The 20,893-nt window shown below is 34.9% G+C and overlaps 1 protein-coding gene across 1 annotated transcript in view; it reads left to right on the top strand.

Annotated features, from left to right (window-relative positions):
- Positions 1-883: 883 nt before the first annotated feature.
- The window catches only part of SLC2A13 (solute carrier family 2 member 13), a gene marked incomplete at its 5' end in the record, with an annotated part of 304,099 nt that continues 284,089 nt past the window's right edge, over positions 884-20,893 (top strand). Inside the window, one exon of the mRNA XM_039217667.1 lies at positions 884-1,043. Within this exon, the coding sequence (XP_039073598.1) occupies positions 884-1,043 (160 nt within the window). The remainder of the gene's footprint in view (positions 1,044-20,893) is intronic.

The following is a 20,893-nucleotide window of genomic DNA, read 5'->3' as shown; positions in this document are numbered from 1 at the left end:
CCTTTCCCCAAATCTCTCTCTCTCTAAAAAAATTAAATTAAAAATTAAAAAAAGAAATAAAGTCTTAAGAGCCATCTCCCATCTCTGCCGTTTTGTACTTAGTAGGTACAAGATGGGTGAGGTGAGAGTATCTTCATTTTTTTTTTTAAAAAAAAGGTCATATAAGTGATTTAGTGATCAGTGAAGCTCTAGAACTACTACTGTAGATTGTGCTGCTTTAATTTTAGGTAGAAACAAATTTTAAGCAGATATAACTAAATACACCTTAACCATAAGCCATCTATTTTATGGTTAAGATCATATGTTCTTGAGGACTGTAAATTTCCAAAGTATTGTCCATAACAAGCTACTTCAGAAATCTCTACCTAGCCAATTGAATGGGGGTGATTTAATGTATGAATTTGTTAGTAAACCAATCAAGAGGTTTGGTGTGTGTCTACTGCAATTGATGACTTTGAATAGTTAATATGATTCTGGGATAATTTTTATTCTCACCATTGTCTGATTACATTTCCATATAGACTAAAAATATTTTGAAAACATATTCTATATAGAGAGCATTTTCTTATTTTTAGTCCACAAAACTTATAAAGCATGCTTAATATGCATTCTAAAGTTATCTGATGGCTCTAGAGGTAGTTTCATTTGTAGGCATTCACATGATAATATGAAAAATAATGTTCAGAGATTGGTGCCTCTATATATGTCTTTACTGATCTGGGGTAGTCACTAGTTAGAGACAGAATCTTTAAATATCTGGTAAGCCTTTGTTTTAAGTAGAAAACCAAGGCTATGTTTGTGTGTCTTTGTCCAGCGTCAATATTTGTAACAACAGAAATCTTGAGTAAGTGTCCTCTGTTGACTTTTTATTGTTTCTTTACAGGCATTGCCTCCATGACGGTGCCAGTGTACATCGCCGAAGTCTCACCACCCAATTTGAGAGGTCGATTAGTCACCATCAATACCCTCTTCATCACTGGAGGCCAGTTCTTTGCGAGTGTTGTTGATGGAGCCTTCAGTTATCTCCAAAAGGATGGATGGAGGTCTGTAAATTGTCCTTACATTTAATTTTCAAATCTTTTTTTAAGGAATGGGAGAAAAATGATTGAGAAATGATAGGAAAATATAACTTGGTATTTTGGATCATTATAACTATTTTATGAGTGGATGGCATTCAGCAAAATTGAAAGTGGACAAGAAGCTGATATTTATTTTAATGATAGACAAGGAGCCTACCATTGTGAATTGATATTTACAGGCTTTTTAGCATTTAGGTGACATTTCTCACACTGCGTAATCTTTTGCAATATTTGTTTAAAAATGAATGCAGCAATAAATATGTATGGAGTTCTTGAATTGTACCAGTGATTGACAAGGTGTTTATGAACTGCAGATATAACTAACACCCTTTTTGGATTGAAGAATCTACATTATGACCTGAATGAAAGAAAACTCAGTCTTTAAAGATATAGACTTAGGTATATAAAAATATGTTATTTTATATACAAATTTAAAATACACAGATTGTTCCTTGATCACTGTTTTGCTTATTTTGAATCAAAAGAGATGAGAAAAATGTTTTTAAAACTGCTTTAAGATAGTTTCAAACTGAGTATCATAGAAACAAACTAATCATCTGTTAAAGCTTAAATATAGTATAGGCCCTGGATTTTGATATCATACTTCATAGTATCCAAAACAACAGATTGATGTAGCTCCTCCAGGGAAATTTTATTAAAAGTTGCAGCAGGTTACACAGTATTCTCTAACTTAATCTCTTACCACCATGTATTACAACAAATGTTTATTGATCCTCTGCTCTGTATGGGTGTTGGGGATAGAATGTGGAATAAGACAGACCCTAGTCCTTATAGATTCGCATGGTGCTTACAGCTTTGAAGTGAATTTTAACAGCTGAAGAAAAAAGGGTTTGATGTGATGCAGATGTGGGAAATCAAGCTTCTATGTGAGAAGCACAGTAAATCATGTGCCTTGATGAGCCATTAAAGACAGACTGATGAAGTTTTATTAAAAGTTATGTGAGAAAACTCATCGATGCCAATTAGGGCCTACATTTGTCAGGACATTAAGGAGAGGACACAGTTCTTAAAAGTGTGAGCTCTTTCTGCAGATGTTGCTAAGCCACTTTCTACCTTTGAAGGAATGAATCTGTGCCAGACTGAGAAACTACTGGAAAATTGAAGAAACAGGAAATTTCATCTTTATTTTCCACTCTGTAGATGAACAGAAAGAGAGCTAATTATTACCAGCGTGAAGTGATATATTGAGGTTTTCTTGGAAACTCAGTGGAAGTTAGATTTTCAATCTCGTGTCTTTAAGCAGATCTAAATCATTTATTTACATTAAGTTAAAACAGTTACTATTGTAACAAATATGTATATGCTTTTTATTAAAAATCTGTCTTTTGGGTTTTGGTTTTTTTTTAGGTTTACAAAGAGACCTTAATTGATAAAAATCTGTTTAAGTGAAAATATATAAAGTGCATAAGCCATATTTTTTTAAAAATATTTTATTTATTTCTGAGAAAGAGAGACAGTGGGAGCAGGGGAGGGTCAGAGAGAGAGAGGGAGACACAGAATCCGAAACAGGCTCCAGGCTCTGAGCTGGCTGTCAGCAGAGAGCCCGACACGGGGCTTGAACCCACGAACTGTGAGATCATGACCTGAGCTGAAGTCGGATGCTCAACCGACTGAGCCACCCAGGCGACCCATAAGCCATATTTTTTAATTAGTATAGTAATTTAGATGTCTTTTCTCCTTACTGGTTAGGAAAAAGAGAAAGATCATACACTATTGAAAATTATTTATGAACGTGGTGTCCCTGTGTAAAAATGGGGGACTTGGGTCAGGCGTTAGAACACTTTAAGAGGCAGAGTGACACAGTCATAGACAAATTTGGATTCATATCTGTTTTCTACCTCTCATTAGCTGCAAACCTTGGACCAGTTACTTAGATCCCTGAACTTCACTCTTGCATTGTAAAAAAAAAAAAAAAAGAGAGAGAGAGAGAGAGAGAGAGACCAAAAATACTTGTCTTACTAGATTATTGTAAGATCTAAATTATATATAAAGTATTCAGCTCACTGCTTGACATATGGGAAATGATTAATAAATACTGAATCACTGAAATAATTATTTATTCTGATGAATGAATAAAAGGATGGTCCTCTCATTGGTAAGTTTTAAGTGAGGTTGAAGGAAAAGACATCCTATGATTTCTGTTTTCTTTATCAGTATAGATGAGGTTTGGAGGTGATAGGGAAGAGGCCTAGAGAAAATAAATGTTAAATGCTTATACCTGCTATAGAAAATATAAAAGACTAGAGACAAAAACAATTTTCCAAATATCCGTATATTTGCAGTGCATTTTTCCCACAATACTAGAGAACCAAGGAATAAAAAAATAAAATATGAGGATGGGAAAACTAACTTGGTCTGGTATTCAGATGAGTGCATTAACACCCCAGATCACTTAGAACTCAACTTATTGTTTGCATGAATCCACATTCACTTGGGTCCACGTGCAAACAGATTTCCTTTGTTTCAAGTGGTGAATTTTCCATATGTTATTTTCTTTCAGTATTTAGTATCCTTAGCAGTGTGTTTAACTCATCTGTCTCCTGGGCTAATAGGATTGTTGTATAAGCAAATAAAGGTTGAAGTACTGCCTTAACATCAACTTTAGATTTGTCAGCAATCATAGCTTATTTAAAATTATAACAGTTGGGGCACCTAGGTGGCTCAGTCGGTTGAGTGCCAACTCTTGATTTCAGCTCAGGTCAGGATGTCGAGGTTTGTGAAATCAAGTCCCTCTTTATTCCCACTCTATCAACACAGAGCCTGCTTGGGATTCTCTCTCTCTGCTCTCTCTGTGCCCTGCCCCTGTACATGCTCTGACGCTAAATAAATAAACATTAAGAAAAATAAAATTATAACAATAAATAATTCATTATTTTTGTGGCAGTATATTTCAAAAATCATAATTAACATGTGAGTGTAAACATTACTTGTATTATTTTTTCCATACTTATATTTTTGTATATTATAAAGTAAGATGTCCCCTTTCTTACAAGAGTTTTGATATTTTAACATTGTTTCTTTTTTTATTTCTTTTGGACTTTTATTGCCTCTGAAACTCTCCTTCAACATTTGATGTTCTGTATACCCAGTGTGCCAGATTTATTAGCTTACTTGATAGTGATGAACAGTTTTAGAGTTTGTTAGTGAATATCATTTGATCCTAACCAAAATCTCAAGAGACTGGTGGAACTGATATATTTGCAATTTGCAATTTAAAAGAGTGCTCAGAGAAGTTAAATATTTGGTTGAGGCCATATGGCTGCTACAGAGTAGTCTTTAGAACCAGTTCTTCCTTCTTGAAATCTAACCACTTTCTTTCTCATTCTACTTCCAACGGTTTATAATCTAAAATGTAGTTACTGAAATTTTCTACAGTAGTGATAAGATTAAAATATATAGAGGATGAACCTGATGAATCAGATAGAAAAACTTCTTAGCTTTTGATGTTCTTGAAAGACTAACTCATCCTTTGTACCAGATGGGTCAAACTTACAGTTATTTTATTGTTTGGATGCCATAGAATTAAATTATTTTCTACTGAACAACTGGAGGATTATTTTTCTCTAGAAAAGGGCATTGCCAGTAGAAAATCGAATGTTAGTATTTTTAAAGCACTTTAGTGTTATTCTACTTTCTTTGGTGGGAAAAAAATGTCTTCTGGCTTCATGAGGAAAGAGGAATAAGGATTTTGAAGAGATCATTAAAAATTAGAATTTTGTAAAAACAACTTTAATGAGATACTCACATACCATTCAGTTTACCCATTTAAAATATAATTCAGTGGCTTTTAGTATATTTACAGAACTGTGCGGCCATCACTGTAATCAAATGTAGAATATTTTCTTTACCCCAGAAAGAAACTTTGTACCCTTAGTTGCCATCCTTCAACCTTCCAGCTCCTCCCAGCCCTAGACAGTCAATCTACGTTTTGTCCTTATGGGTTTGCCTATAAGGGATATTTCATGTTGACTGGCTTCTTTCACTTATCATCCTTTCAAGGTTCATTCATGTAGTATGTGTATTTTATTTCTTTTTATTAGCAAATAATATGAATATATCCTTCTGTTTATCTGTCAGTTTATGGATGTTTCTGTTTTTTTTGGCTATTATAAATAATAGTCAAATACAGTGAATATTTCTGTATAGTCAGGGTAGACATATTTTTCATTCTCTTGGGTATATGCCTAGAGTGGAATTCCTAGGTCATATGGTAACTGTGTTTAGCCTTTTGAGAAACTGGCAGACTGTTCTTCAGAGTACTGTGCTGTTTTACATTTCCACTTTGTGATGTATGAGAATTCCAGTTTTCCTACATCCTAATAAGTAATTATTATCTTTTGATTATAATCATCTTAGGTGAGGGTGAAGTGGCATCTCATAGTTTTGATTTGCATTTCCCTGATGACATTCAGAAAAATTTTATTTTTACCTAATATATTACAGGGCTTATAAAGATGGCAGAGGTATTTCAGTAGTTAGCATTAATGATACCAGGTTTTATCACTGTTTGCCTTTTTCTGTGCTGATATTTTTCAGTTGCTTATTTGAACATAGATTTACTCACTACACTTCAAGCAAATGAAGGCTTCCTCTTTTTAATTGCTGAGTTCAAGCCTGGAATGTGGCAGGCCTTTGATAAATATATAATAGAGTACATTTGATAACTGCCACGACAATCATGTAAAACACTTAATCTGGGCATGCCACTGCTTAAATATTTCAGATCTGCTCCAAATTCCACAGGGAACAAAACACAAAGGTTTGTGGGGTCTTCCATTGCCCAGTCTCTGCCTGCTTTTCTAGATTTGTGGAACTTCATTGCCTCTCTCCCTTCTTCTCTATGCAACAACCATACCTGTATATCCTATACACCAAATTGCACCTTGCTTTTTCATGTTTTTGGATTTTTTTTTTCTTCTGCTCACTTTACCTCTAATGCTTTCCTAACCTGTCCTGCCTTATTGGTCCACCTGTTGTTTATCTTTTAAATCTCTGTATGTCATGTGAAGCTGGTTTTGTACCTTTGTCCTTTAATTAGACTTCATACATAGCTACACTGTTTTATACTTCTATTATTTTGAACTACTTACTTTTTTGTGTGTCTCCTCTAATTCACTTTGGAGCTCCTGAGTGTCATTGACTTTGTACTCATTTTTAGATGTAAGAAAGGGCCTGGAACATAGAAAATGCTCAATTAATGTTTATTGAACTGAGCTGAATTGATTCGGCTCTAGGGAAGGGACTCTTAACTAAAGTGAAATGGTATTGATTTTTAAACCAAAATACCAATTCATTAATGTATGTTGAAGAATACATTTACTTCATAGATAGCTGAAAAACTAAATTATTAATCATAAGTGTTTCTTACTAAGGATAAAAATCAGAGAATGAAAATTAGTTTCTGAGTCCATGTAACTTTTATCTCTCAAAATAATATACCTCCCTGGCTCCAGAACAATTTTTGTTCCTCTCTCTTGGCCAGAGCTGGTTTCCGAATGAGTATTCTCTATAATTACATAAACCATCATGTGACTTAGAATAATTAGACTGGTTTATCTTAGAGAGGCTAAGTCATACTCTTTTATGTTGATTTTTATTCATTTTATTCTCCGTTTTAATTTTTTTAAGTAAGAGTTATCTCACTAGCCAATGCATAGTTGTTTGTGAAGTGTTTGAGTGTGCTAGATATTCTCACATGTATATGCTAGATGTAGTCCATCATTTACGTAATGCTTTTTGTGTGTGTGCTAAAGAAGTAGAATTTGGGGAAATGTAAATATTGAATGAGAAGTGCAAAATATTAGTGTTAGCAACATCTGTATGAGAGATTTTTCTGGAGTATCTTCAGGCTAATTATTGGACAGTATGACACTTGTTCTGAGTTCTTTGAAGAGTGGGTGGACAGAGGTAGAAACTGGGGCAGACTGCTGGCTAGCTGAAGGTAAGATCCGAAGGCTTAAACCTGAGATGATGAGGAACAGGAAAGAGGGGAGCCAGATTCTAGAAGTTTGTGAATTCTCGGCTTAGAGGTTTTGAACTTCTGCCTATAAGCAAAGAGAAGCTATTATTTTTTGAGCCGAGCATGCTTATGATGTGAGTCAAAGATTAATATGAGAGCATGCTTATGATGTGAGTCAAAGATTAATAAAATGAGGGGCGCCTGGGTGGCTTAGTCGGTTAAGCGTCCGACTTTTCGCTTAGGTCATGATCTCGCGGTTCGTGGGTTCGGGCCCCGCGTCGGGCTCTGTGCTGACTGCCAGCTCAGAGCCTGGAGCCTGTTTCAGTCTGTGACTCCCTCTCTCTCTGGCCCTCCCGTGCTCATGCTGTCTCTCTCTCTCTCTCTCCCTCTCTCCTAGAAATAAATAAAAATATTTTAAAAAAAAAGATTAATAAAATGAGATTAATATGGAATGTAATTCCAATTTATTGGAACTGTTGGCTCTTGGATGGTTTCAGAGAACATACTTATGAGGCTCCTGCCAGAATGTAGGTGTGAGATAGTGAGGTGTAACTCTTGCAGACTTCAGTTAGTATGGAAATCATTCAGTCACTAAACACACACACACACACACACACACACACACACACACACACACACACACACACACCATTTCGAGGTCATCTCCTGTATACCACTGTTGTTGTTGGGACTAGAGATAGATCAATAAGAAAGGTACCTGTTCTCAGGCACCTCACAGACTAATGGAAAGGCTTTTTCATCAGCATGTTAATTAAATGATATAGTGTTATGGGAACTCTTAGGGTGGGTGAATGACTTAGCTTTTTGATGGAAAGATATTTGAGCTGAGTCTTTCTGAATAAGTTCTAGGCTTAGCGAGGGAGAAGGAAATTCTAGGTGGTATGTAATTTTCAAAAGCTCTGTAGTATGAAAGGGTCAGTCATGTGCGGGCAATAGTGAGAAGTTTTAAAGCAGCCAGGTGAGGGCTGTGACTACTGTCGTGGCATTTGAGGGTGACATAGAAAGGCTGTCCTTAGTGGGTATGAGTAGAACTTTAAGTCCCTTACACTCTCTTTAGCAGTACAGTGAATTGGTTTCGCTTATTTAAAGTACTGAAAATAATTTTCAAAATAATATCCCTTTGTGATGAAAAATTAGCCTCCTCATAATATTTAACAATTAAAAAAATTATGTCAATAAGATGCTTTGCAAAATATCTCATAAAGGGTGATATTTCTCTGAACAAATTGATGCTGGGGAAAGTGTTCTTATTATTTAGTGCTAATAGATCATCGGTGTTTGGCTCTATACAAAATACAGGGTTAGAGCTGTCTTAAAAATCTAATTGTGCGGTGGCCATTTTAAGGAAGATGGATTCGGCTAACAACTTGATTACAAGTTAATATCTTAATGCTGAGGATATTAGTAATTTTGTTATTGACAAAATTAGTATACAAGACTGTTTATCATAAAGGTATCATAGTGTCGTGGGAGGCAAAGCTTTATGATTTGCTTTCACAGCACATAAATTAATTTACCTGAGCTCTCATACCCTCATGTAGCTAACGTTTTAGTAGTTGTTCAGCATTATTAGGATCCAATGCATTAATGACTGCCAACATATTTACAAACTTGTAAACACTAGTAGATACTGTTTCCTGTTACCTCCGGAAAGTCTTAGGTTACTTTTCTATCTTGTATCTAAAGATGGCAATAAAAATATCCCTCACATTCAATTATCTGAATTTTCCAGGTAAAAAGTGAGTATAGTTTGCTAATGAGAGTGGTTGTATAAGACTAATCTCTCCTGAAGATGACCATTATAAACCCTAGACAGAATTTTAAAAACTGTTTACGACACTGGAAAACTCCAGCTCTGCGAGTAGTTTGGAACGGTAGGGGTTTTGATTCTCAAAGTCCACATTTATGGCTTTTTACTTGAGGACAGCCCTCAATCTATATTGGACAGCTGTACCTTAAGTAGAAAACTGCAGCTTTATTGGCTTAACAGTGTCAGTGGCTAGAGTTTGGGGTGGGCACAGTGGGGTGGAGTTTGAGGCTGGAAATCCAGGAAAAGAATGACTCATACTGGAGGACACCCCCAAATCTGAATATTAATTTGCTACAAATGTTTTACTGACCTCAGAAGTATGAATATTTAGGAGAGATTCCATGGAGCCTGTGGAAAGCAACAGTTATAAGATGATAAAAGCTGGGAGAGATTTTATTTCTTGCCCATAGGAAGAGTGACATATTTGGAGTTTGAAACTTGAGGCTACAGCTCAGGTTTTCCCTTAGGATTGCAGAAGGATCATGCCTTAGAAATAAAGACTTTGTTGCCTGACTAAGGGTTTGTCCTAAGACGAAGCCAAAACTGAAACAGATTCACAGTCACCCAAGTATAAAACTAAGGCTTCACAAACTCAGTGAGGCTAATAGGAAAAAGTCAGCATTATTTGGAAGAAGAGAACAAAATCTAGAACCTTTACAGTTTATCATTCACAATACTCACAGCACAAAATATTATTCGATATATGAATAAACAGAACTTATAATTAAAAGAAAATTGACCAGTATAGACAAACCTCAAGATGATGCAGATGTTGGAATTAGCAGAAAAAGACTTTAAAACAGCTATTATTAACATGGTGAAGGATTTAGCAAACAAGGTAGTCATGTTGAATGACCAGATGGGAAATCTCTACAAAGAAATGTAAACTATTAAAAAAAGGAACTGAATAGAAATCCTAATACTATAAGTACAATCTCTGAAATTATAAATTAAAAATTTAAAAATTCTTTGGATGGGCTTAACAACGAATTGAAGGCGACAGAAGATAGGGTCTGGAAACTTGAAGGCAGATCCATTGATATCACCTCATCTGAAAAAGGGAAAATAAAAAAGGTTGAAAAAGATGACTCAGTGATTTAGAGTACAATGTTGAATATTCTTATATACCTCTAATTAATTCTGTCTAATAGACATGTAGTTAAGTTCCAAGAAATAGGGAAAAATATGTAAAAAAAAAAAAAAAAAAAAAAAGCCTGCACACTTCCAAAATTTGATTGAAACACTAATTACTGATTTCAGAGTATAGTGAATCCCAAGTATGATAAATATAGAGATGAGCAAACACAGGCATATCATAATCACATGGCTGAAAATAGAAGATCCAGAGCAAATTAGGATCTTAGAAAAAAAGAAATCCATTACATGAGAGGAACAGCAATAGAAATGACGGCCGACTTTACAAGAGGAACTGTAGGAGGTCCAGAGACCGTGGTTGTCATCGTTAAAATACGGTTGACTTTAGAATAATGTGGGTTTCAACAGATTTTTAATAAGTATGGTATAGTATTGTAGATGTATTCTCTCATGATTTTTCTCTTCTCTCTTTATGGTTAGAATACAGTACTTAATACATATCACATACAAAATATGCGTTCATTAACTTAATCAAATTTTATTGGTAAGGCTTCCAGGTAACAGTAGGCAGGTTGTAGGGGAGACAGAAGTTACATTTGGATTTTTGACTGCACAGGATGGGTGCCCCTCACTCCCATGTTGCTCAGGAGTCAACTGTACTGAAAGAAAAATGTAAGTCCGGTAGGAGAATATCCTTCAAAATATAGGTAAAATAAAAATGTTTTCAGGTAAAGTAGAATTAAGAGAATCTCTCCACCAGACCTCCTGAATTCTAAGAAAATCTTCAAACTGAGGGAGATGATCCTAGATGAATGCTCATCTACAGTAAGGAAGAAGAACACCAACTACCATGAATAGGAGGCAAATATAAATGACTTTATCTGTTTTTTTTTTCCTGCCTTAGATTTTTTGAAGACCTGTGACTTTACATTTAAATGTAATGCATGCAGCTATAAAATATATGATGACAGTAATAAAAAATTGGGGGGAGTAGATGGAAGTTCTACACGTTTCTGAAGAGTTACAGTATTATCTTTAAGTGGTAATGATGCATGTTTTTATCCTCAGAACAACCACTAGCGTACATTATAAAAAGATACAGCTAAGAAGCCATTATAAGAATTAAAATGGAGTATTTAAAATTTGGATAAGCTGAATAAAGTCAAGAAAGGAAGAACACAGGTATAAATAACAGATGGAACAAATGGAATACAGATAGTAAATGGTAGACTTAAAATCCAATTATTGCAACCATTATAAAATGTAAAAATTTTCATTGTACACAGAAAGCACAACACAAGTCTATGATGTCTAAAAGTGACACAATTTAAATACGCCATAGATAGGTTAAACGTAAAAGATCTATACAAACAGTAAGTTTAAGAAAGCTGGTGTGACTATGTTAATAATCACACAAAGTAAGACATAAGATAGGCTGTATTACCAGTGATAAAAGGGGACATTTCATAATGAAAATACAGTGAACTAATCAGAAATAATGATGATAAAAATGTATAGTTTCTCTTATTAGAGAGCTTCAAAATGCATAAACATAAATTAGCAGATGGTGGTTGCACAACATTGTGAATGGACTTAATAGATCTTTACACCTAAAAACGATCAAAAGGTAAACTTTATTTTATTTATATTTCACTAAAATAAAAAAAAGTTTTTCAGAACTAAAGGAAAAAATAGACCAATCCAGGCTCATATTTGGAGAATTTGAAACTTTTTGCAACTGATAAAAACAACTAGACAACGAGTAAGGTTATGGGAAAACCAGACAACACTGTTAACTGCTTTGTCATGATTGATGTTTGTAGACTGCTGTTTCCAGCTGCTTCCGAATACACATTCTTTTTCAGATTGACATTAGACATTCTCTAAAATTGACTATATACTGGACCATAAAATTAATGTTAATAAATTTTTAAAATGAATCTTACAGCATATGACTTCTGACCATACCAGAATTAAATTAAACATTAGTAAGATAGCCAGCAAATCTTCAAAAACCAGTATGTTTTTTAAAAAAATTTTTAGTCATTATTTTGAGAGAGAGAGAGAGAGAGAGCTCACACTAGCAGGAGAGGGAGGCACAGAATCTGAAGCAGGTTCCAGGCTCTAAGCTGTCAGCACAGAGCCCAACGTGGGGCCCGAACTCGAGAGACGTTGAGATCATGACCCGAGTCAGAGTTGGACCCTCAACTGACTGAGCCCCCCAGGCTCCCCCAGCATGTTCTAAATAACTTATGAATGTAAGGAGAAATCAGAAGGAACATTAGAAAATAGTTTTGATTGGAAAGAAAATGCAATATGTCAAAATTTGTGGAATTCAGCCTCATCCGTGTTTAGGGGAATATATAGCTAAGGCGATGATATTAGAGGAGGAAAAGTCAGATGATCTAAGTTTGCATGTAAAGCTAGAAAAATATGGGCATGTTAAACCCAGAGAAAACAAAAGAAAACAATAAAGACTGGAAGTCAGTGTAATAGAAAGTAGATACGCAATAGAAAAAAATAACAATGTTGATTCTTTGGACAGGTTAGTAAAATTGATAAACTGATTATGACTTACTAAACTGGTTAAGAAAAAAATCTAAAACACAACTTATCAATATCAGGAATGAAAGAGAGCACATCATTGCTATGGACGTTATTAGCATAATGAAGGAACACTTTGAACAACTTTGCCAGTAAATTCAACAACTTAGACGAGATGTGCGTATTGCTTGAAAATCACAGCACTACCAACAAACTAACATAAGTAAAACGGAAAAGTAAAGTAAACTAACACAGGTAAAATGAAAAAGTAAGGGATCTAGAATTGAAACCACCTTGAAGAATAAAAAGTCGGGAGAGTTTCACCTGATTTCAAGTTAGTATAAAGCTAAAGTAATCAAGACAGACTGGTAAAGATAGATAAATCAATCAGTGAAATAGAGCGACAACATGGATGTATCTCAAAAACATTGATTGAAAAAAGCTAGATGCAAGAGAGTACAGTCTCCATGATTTCATGTGAAGTTCATTAACCTGTGAAAGAAAGCTATGGGGACAGAAATTCAGTCATTAGTTGTCTGTGGCAGTGAGGATTGACTGGAAAGCAGATGGATTTAGGGAACTTCTATATGATGGTGGAAATGTTCTGGTTTTTTATTAGGATGGTTATAAGGATATATATGTTACTCAAACTCTTAAAATGGTATACCTTGAGTCTCTATTTTATTCTATGCAAAATTTTCCTAAAAAATATTAACTTGCACTTTCTGTTGGCTTCCTCTATGATATCCCTTTTGTGCATTGGCCAGTGACTAATATAAATGTTGCTTCTGCCCTGACACTTTTTCTAACAATCTCTATTGAAATAACTTTTGTCCTTATTCCTACACTGTGTCCTAACTTCAGTCATAGCAATTAAATGTAATCCTGTTTTGTTCGATGCTTACTAGTGTATCAGCTCCTTGAAGTAAAGGATGTTTCTGAATCAGTGTATCTCCAGATTCCCTAGCTGAGAGCTTTGGATATAAAAGATTCTCAGAGTGAAGAAAAAAAAGAAAAGACAATATATATGTAGGTGTGATTGTGTGTTATTTCTGGCACTAGTATACTGTGCATTTTGTGCAAGTACCTGTATTTTGCCATGTAGTTTAAAAAATTTTTTTTAATGTTTCATTTATTTCTGAGAGAGAGAGATAGCATGAGCAGGGGAGGGTCAGAGAGAGAGGGAGACACAGAATCTGAAACAGGCTCTAGACTCTGAGCCGGCTGTGAGCACAGAGCCTGACGTGGGGCTCGAACCCATGAACTGTGAGATCATGACCTGAGCTGAAATCAGATGCTTAACTGACTGAGCCACCCAGGCACCCCTTGCCATGTAGTTTAAAATTACTTAATAGCTGTGAAAAACACATTCATTTGTTTAATATCACAACTAACTCTGTCAAAGTAAGTATATCTTGCTGCTTTTACTATAATCACAACTCTCTTACCTTGGTCAAACTACCTACCTCGTATACCAATATCAAATGACTTTGAGGTGTTTTCTCTACCAGTGTAGAATTAATATTTTCTTATGTTTATATACTTGGTAAGATTTTTTGTTAACAGTTTACACAGAATCTTTCACCAGGTAGCAAAAAATTTGCTCATTTGCTGATCATATATTGTCTGCCTTTTACTTGAAAGATTCAAGTAAATCTTGAAAATCAGTATGTTTTGTTTTTGCTGTTCTTAATGTACTTTTTTTTCTTATGTACTTTCAGCCGTGGTCTCATGTTTACTATCTGCTGCCATCAGATTATCAGATATGTCAGTCATCAATGTTGATGTTCTACATGGCTCTTGAAGGCAAAGGAAAATTAATTTATGAGTCTGGGATCTCAATTTTCAGTGTTTTATTATTTTAATTTCTTATCTGTTAAAATGGAGTTGTGACTCATACACTAAAATTGAAAAATATGTTATCAAGTGAGTTGTAATTAAAGCAAGTGGCTAAATTCAGCATTATCTTTTTGCATCTAAAACTTGTATGAAGTAGAAACATGTTACATAAATTATAATTTATATTTAGTGATTATCATGTATCTTGTGATTAATATATGATGATGAGCATTTCTTTTGTAAATCCAAGAATAGAGACATTTTAGTAAATATATCACTCAAATGATTATTAAGTATGTGAGAAGTATATGAAAAAACTCAACATCCATAAGCTCCTTGAAGAATGAAGTGAGGTAGCTCAAGATGTAGGGGTGAAGGAGCAGTGTTCTTGCACATGTTTTGAAAGGGTTAGGGGCTTTTCCAACACTGGGGGGCTCAATCAGTTAAGTGGCTGACTTCAGCTCAGGTCATGATCTTGCAGTCTGTGAGTTCGAGCCCCACGTTGGGCTCTGTGCTAATAGCTTAGAACCTGGAGCCTCCTTTGGATTTTGTCTCCTTCTCTCTCTGCTCCTCCCCTGCTTGCTCTCTGTCACTCTCTATCTCAAAAATAACATTATATTTAAAAAAGGGGAGGTTTGGACTATGCCTTTTTAAGGGGAAAATATTTCACTACCCTAAACAGGGCACAATGATACATGTTGGAAAGTTCCGGCTTGGGAGGATGTTTTTGGATTGACACAGCATTACACTATCTCTGGTTTTAAGTGCATTCATGATGCTTTAGAATTGGTGTAGAGTTTGGCATTTAATGTACATTAAGGTGATGTTTGCTGGGTAAACAGCTCAGAGTAACAGCTCAGAAAGATCACAGGATTTCAGCCTTAGCTTTCCAAACAAATAAAGCAAATCTTCAATAGGTAATACTAAAAATTTACTAATTCTAACTGCTGACCCTTTTTATTTTCAATAAACTGTTTCAGGAAAAAAAGGTGTAGTTTATTTCATAGTTCGGTGTAAAAGGATGCTAGTTGGAAACTGTAGAATTTTAAAGAATAAGGCTTAGAATCTTAATAATTTTGATACCCCTCTTTTGTGTGCTATGCAGAAAAGACTAACATAAACCGGATTTTTAAATCAATAGGAAATATAAACAGAATGCAAGCTAGAAGACGGAGGTTGGAAATAAAACTATCGGAATTTTGTAGTTTTGTCACTTCATTTTTTTCCCAGGTGTATTGTAAGACAGTATTGGATATTAGAGAATATTGCAAAAAATCCTTACTGTACCAGGACAAACTTCAGAGATTGTCACTGAGCTAATCTGAGTGTTTTGAAAAATAACAAGGTTCTTTGTGACTAGAATATAAGGTAGAGATTTGTTTTAAAAATACCTACTTTTAACAGTGTGAGGTTGGGAGACAAGGAAGTGATTATTGAACTGTACATTAATGCGCTCATGGCCTATTAAGGTAATTGGCTAAATGACTGCAGTGTCCAAAAAACCTTTATATCCTTTTCAGAGTGAAGTGTCTTCCCTTAGTAGAATTCAAGAACTGTAAAAACAATTGCATACAATTTGTTTTAAATATAACATAGTGTAATACAACTCCCTTAGCTGTGATAGTTTTTCTATAATAGCCTGACTTATGATTAAAACCATAAATCATACAGCGCTTCTATCGTAAGGCATTTGCAACCTTTTTACATTGTTTGGAAATTTATGGAAGAAGGAATGGAGAGGAGAAGAGAAATAAACAGAGCATGGATGCAGGGTACAGTTCCTCACTCCTACGCAATTCATTTGGAAGAAAGGCTTCGAGAGGCCATTGGGAAGCAGAGATTGAAAAAACAAAATGTTAGTGGAAAGCATTGTTAGATCGATCATGCCCCTCATGTAATACATTATAAAAAAGGATCAAATCAAAAAACAGTTTTCTGCTCTCAATCATCTTTTAAACTATTTCCTGCCATGTATGTTACCTATATTTTTCCTACATGAAAAATTTATGTGTATGTTAAAGAAAAATGAAATTCAAATTCAGTTTGGTGCAGTGTTCAAAGCAAGCACTCCAAGTTTACCTTTACAAATGAGATATTTTTAAATTAATAGCTGATTATTTTTATAGTAATGTTGTGGTGTTGAGAATAATAGGAAATTCCATTTGCCAACAGCAGGTCTGTTGTTAAATTTGCATTTCCCCTGCTCTGTATGACTGGCCGTGACTATTCCCAAGTAGCTCCTTTGCCACGTTATTGTGCACTGCTTTAGTACATTTACTAGAGGTGAGTGAACAATAAAACTTATAATAAAGTTATCCTTGAAAGTCTTTAAGCATGAGGTTAAGGTAAATTAATGTTCTATTTATGATTTCTGCAGAATTAAGTTAACTATTAAACATATATTATAGCTTGACTTACAATAAACATATTTATTATAGGAGCCAGATTGCTTAGGTTTTAATCCTACTTCCCCCGCATACTAGTTCTGTATCTAATTTGTACCTGGTTCTTTGTCTTTAAAATGGGTATAATAATGATATCCACCTAATAGAGTTGTTGTGAAAAGAAACGAATTAAGGTTTCTTAAGCCCTTGGAATAGTGCTTGGCACATACTAACTAGTGTTATGTATTAGCTATTACTATTGGCTGCTGTTAAGTGGTGACATGAATAAGCTTATAATATACCCCCCAAAAAATGAAGTGACAAAACTATATATATAATTCCGATAGTTTTATTTCCGTCCTCAGTCTTCTAGCTTGCATTCTGTTTTTTATGTATTTGGAACAGAATCATTACCCTGTGGAACTACCGGAGAATAAGTAATGTGTTCATCATGTTATCAGTAGACCACGTTATCAGATAACCGTGTTAACATGAAGAGAAGTGGGGCAGTTATGAACTACACAGCTGTGTCTTAAATGGCCATCTGTTAGAGCTCACTTGCCTTCAGTTTTGTAAGTGAGAGCAACATGATTCCTTTAAAACAAGAATGGTGGTGAATATGCAGTCCATTGCAGGACTTGTTTGGTTTTGTGTGAGGTGCCTGAGTCTGCTTAACCACTATGGGAAGGACTGTCACCTGGGAATGCAGGATCTTTGGTTCACGGAACTTCAGTTCTTGGCACTGGGAAGAAGGCCTAACAGGTGAGGTGAAATAGCTGGGCTTGTCTCCTTCGGTGATAGCTGGCCCAGCCACACCATTTGAAAGCATTGGTTACCATTTGAGGGCCCATCCTTAGTTTTCTGGTAGGCAGGTGCTGGTGTGACTAGTTGGACCAGAAAATGGTTCATTTGTTAACTTCAGTTGAGAAAGTTTAAAAAGATATCTCAGTGAGTGAGCAGGATGCCAGAGAAGATTGTAAAGAATTTTAGGATTCCTGAAAGCATGGCAGTATTGCTTGAGTCAGCCTACTTTCCCTTCCCATAAGCTTGATGTGCCTCTGGAAGATAAATAGCTTTTGCCTTAAAGTGTGGACATTAGGTGCTTATTGTTTAGTTTCATGCCTTGAGTTTTTAAAAACACTTAGAGCAGTGGTTCTCAGCCCTGACTGCACATTAGGACCACCTGGGGAGCTTTTAATAAAGTAAAATTTCCTGGGCCTGGAGTCCAGACCAATTAATCCAAATCCTGGGTCAGTAGGGCCTGGACACTGTAAAGCTTTAAAAGTACCCCCCGACTCCATTCTAATGTGAAACCAGGGTTTAGAACCCTTTATTTAACTTATAATGATGAGATCTCTCATATCAGTAGGTAACTACTTGTTTGGGGATTGGCTGGCCTGGTTTATCAGTAGACTGTCTTATTAGTATACTATCATTTATTGGTCACTGATTTCCTTGGATTTCGAGGACTCATGGTGAGTTCTGAATACATACTGCCTTAACTGAGCCTATAGAGTTCTTATTCTTTTAATCTCACAGTAAAATTTTTATCAGTAACACAGCAAAGCAATCTCTTACTTTTCCTATTCTCCAGTGTGCACATCATCAGAGCAACAGTTTTTCCTCAGGAAAGACATGGGTTAGTTCTCCCTACTGGATGTTCTAGTGGATGTAGCCAGGATAGACAAGTTGCACTGAACTGATTGAAAGGTGAGGGAGTCAGGGAGGTTTAAAAAAAAAAAAAATATATATATATATATATATAATATTTTATATGTACATATTATATTCTATTATATTTAGAATATTTAATATTTAAGTAATATAATATTTAAATATACTAAATGTTATATTTAAAATATGTAATATATAATATATATATTTTTAATTTTAATTGATTTATTTTTTGCTGAGCTGCGTCTCCATTCTGGGTACCAACTGTATAATTTCACTTATTTATCCTGGCTGTCCTATAAAATAGACACTGTTACCTATGTATTAAAATACTAAATCACTTGACCAGGATTTTGTGGTTAGTATGCCCAGAGCGGAATGCAACCCAGGTTTGTTCCTATGCTCTTTCCATCATAAATGACAGCTACCCCTCATCTTATGTATTTGGTTTCTACAGAGCCTTGGAAATTTATTACTGTCAAAATAACTTTTGTCACTGTTGGGGAGGAAAAATTTTCTCTGATCTTCTGAGTTCTTCTGCCTGGTGTAAGAATTAAAATGTGAGACCACTTACAAGAGAAAAACAAAAGTGTAATGACCTGTACTTCCTGTATATATGGGAGAGACCATGTAAAACTGAGTAACTCTCTGAAATGACCAAAGCCATCACTCTAAACACCATCTTCATCTAAAGACAAAAGAAGATGTTGTGTGGGGATGGGAAGTCAATTTAGACAGATTACCAGGAAAACAGCATAAACAGGGATAAGGTTGTAGTGCAGTAAATTTAAGTCTTCTCCACTGATATGGGTTCTGGAGACTGAGCCATCACCCCCTTTTTGGTACAGAGGGACACACCCTTACAGTAGAGATTTCCCTTGTAAATGTAAATGTCTCTTACAAAAGGGTAGCTTCTGTATGATTTTGAAAGCTTTTTCTATGTTTGCAGTTATTAAAAATAATCAGCCCAAGATAATCCTTATGCCAGAGAGACCCATTTTGGCGTGGCAAATTCTATTCCTATTCTATTTTATTTTACTAATAAAATAGAGTAAAATAAGCTTCTCTGATTTACTTCTAGAAGAGAAGCATTAGGTAGTAAATGTATAAAAAAATGTTTTATTTTGCCTAGTTTCTGGAACCAGGCTTTAATATCCTTCAAAGGTTGGCAGAAGATTGCCACCCACCTTAGTGTTAGGGCATTGAAATGTATATTTCAGACCTCAGCCCTTGTATTTTAAAGGACTGGAGAGCTAAAGTATTCTGTCTTCTATAGCTTGGTTTAGAAACAAGCTATTATGTATGTTTACAGTCTTCTTTTTGTCTTTTCCTTTTTCTTTCCTTCTCTTTTTCCTTTCAGTTTTTAAAAATACTGTGTTTTAGGATTAAATAGTGAATAGTAAAGTGCACCGTATTATGTGAGCATCTTTGGGCCTGAAAATGGCTCAGCTTCTGTATCATTTCAAGTGCTGCTTTGAAGTATTCTCTGTAGCTCTTTAATCTTAATGCATCATTAAGGGGTTTGGAGAACAGAAGGAAAGCTCATGAACATGAAGGCTTCCATTTTGAGGATTTCTAAGATTTATTTCCTAATTCAATATATTTGGTGTTTGCCTTTTATCACTTTTCTTTAATTGGCAGTAATTGGCAATACAATTGTGTATAACTTTTTCTTCAAGAGAGAACACAAGCAAATAAAAATGTCATTCATTTACAGCAATAAAACATACATTAGAGTAACATATTTGGTTATAAAAGTTAACATCTTAAGGGGAGGCTGCCACAAGTGCCCATTTGCGTGAGCTGATCTCAGTGCTTATCTGAAGACTCTTCAGAGGTCTTCAAATGAGACATCTTCAGAGAATGTCTGATTGTTATCTGTAATAACAAAAGGTTCATTGGAAGGAATTACTGTGCAACTAAGTTTATAGAGGTAACTGATCCAGAATCGCTGCGTGAACTGCTGTATGAATGTGAAGTATACTTATTTTCTGTTTAGTTAAATACAGAAAGTTTAGATGCATAGCTGCTTTTGTATCATCTCACAAAATATTTACTAAGTGCCTACTGTGTGCAACATATTTTATTAGGTGCTTTATCAAATGCAAAGTTAAGGACCCAATCAGGTGGGACAGGTAAATAATTTATTATAATACAAGGTAGTGTGACATAAATGGATGGCAAAACACTGTATTCTATAGGTTACCAGAGTAAGGAACGATTAAGTATTGGTGTAATTATCACAGCCTATGGATTAAAGTAAGATTAATGGATTAATAAGATGTTATTTGATATGAAGACCAAGTGATTCATTAGTCATTATAAAAACTTTGTTTATTTTAAAAAATCTTAATTTTTCTCTTTCCATGTGCAGTTTTAGCTACTGTTTGGAGTGAGAATTCCTTTTGGGTTCAGGTTTTTATTTAAATTTCAGTTAGTTAACATACAGTGTAATATAAGTTTCAGG

The sequence above is a fragment of the Hyaena hyaena genome, unplaced genomic scaffold (genome assembly GCF_003009895.1).
Source record: "Hyaena hyaena isolate Hyena2069 unplaced genomic scaffold, ASM300989v1 scaffold_704, whole genome shotgun sequence".
In the NCBI taxonomy this organism is placed as follows: domain Eukaryota; kingdom Metazoa; phylum Chordata; class Mammalia; order Carnivora; family Hyaenidae; genus Hyaena; species Hyaena hyaena.
Note: the sequence above shows the minus strand (reverse complement) of the source record. Positions and strands in the feature narration are given on the sequence as shown.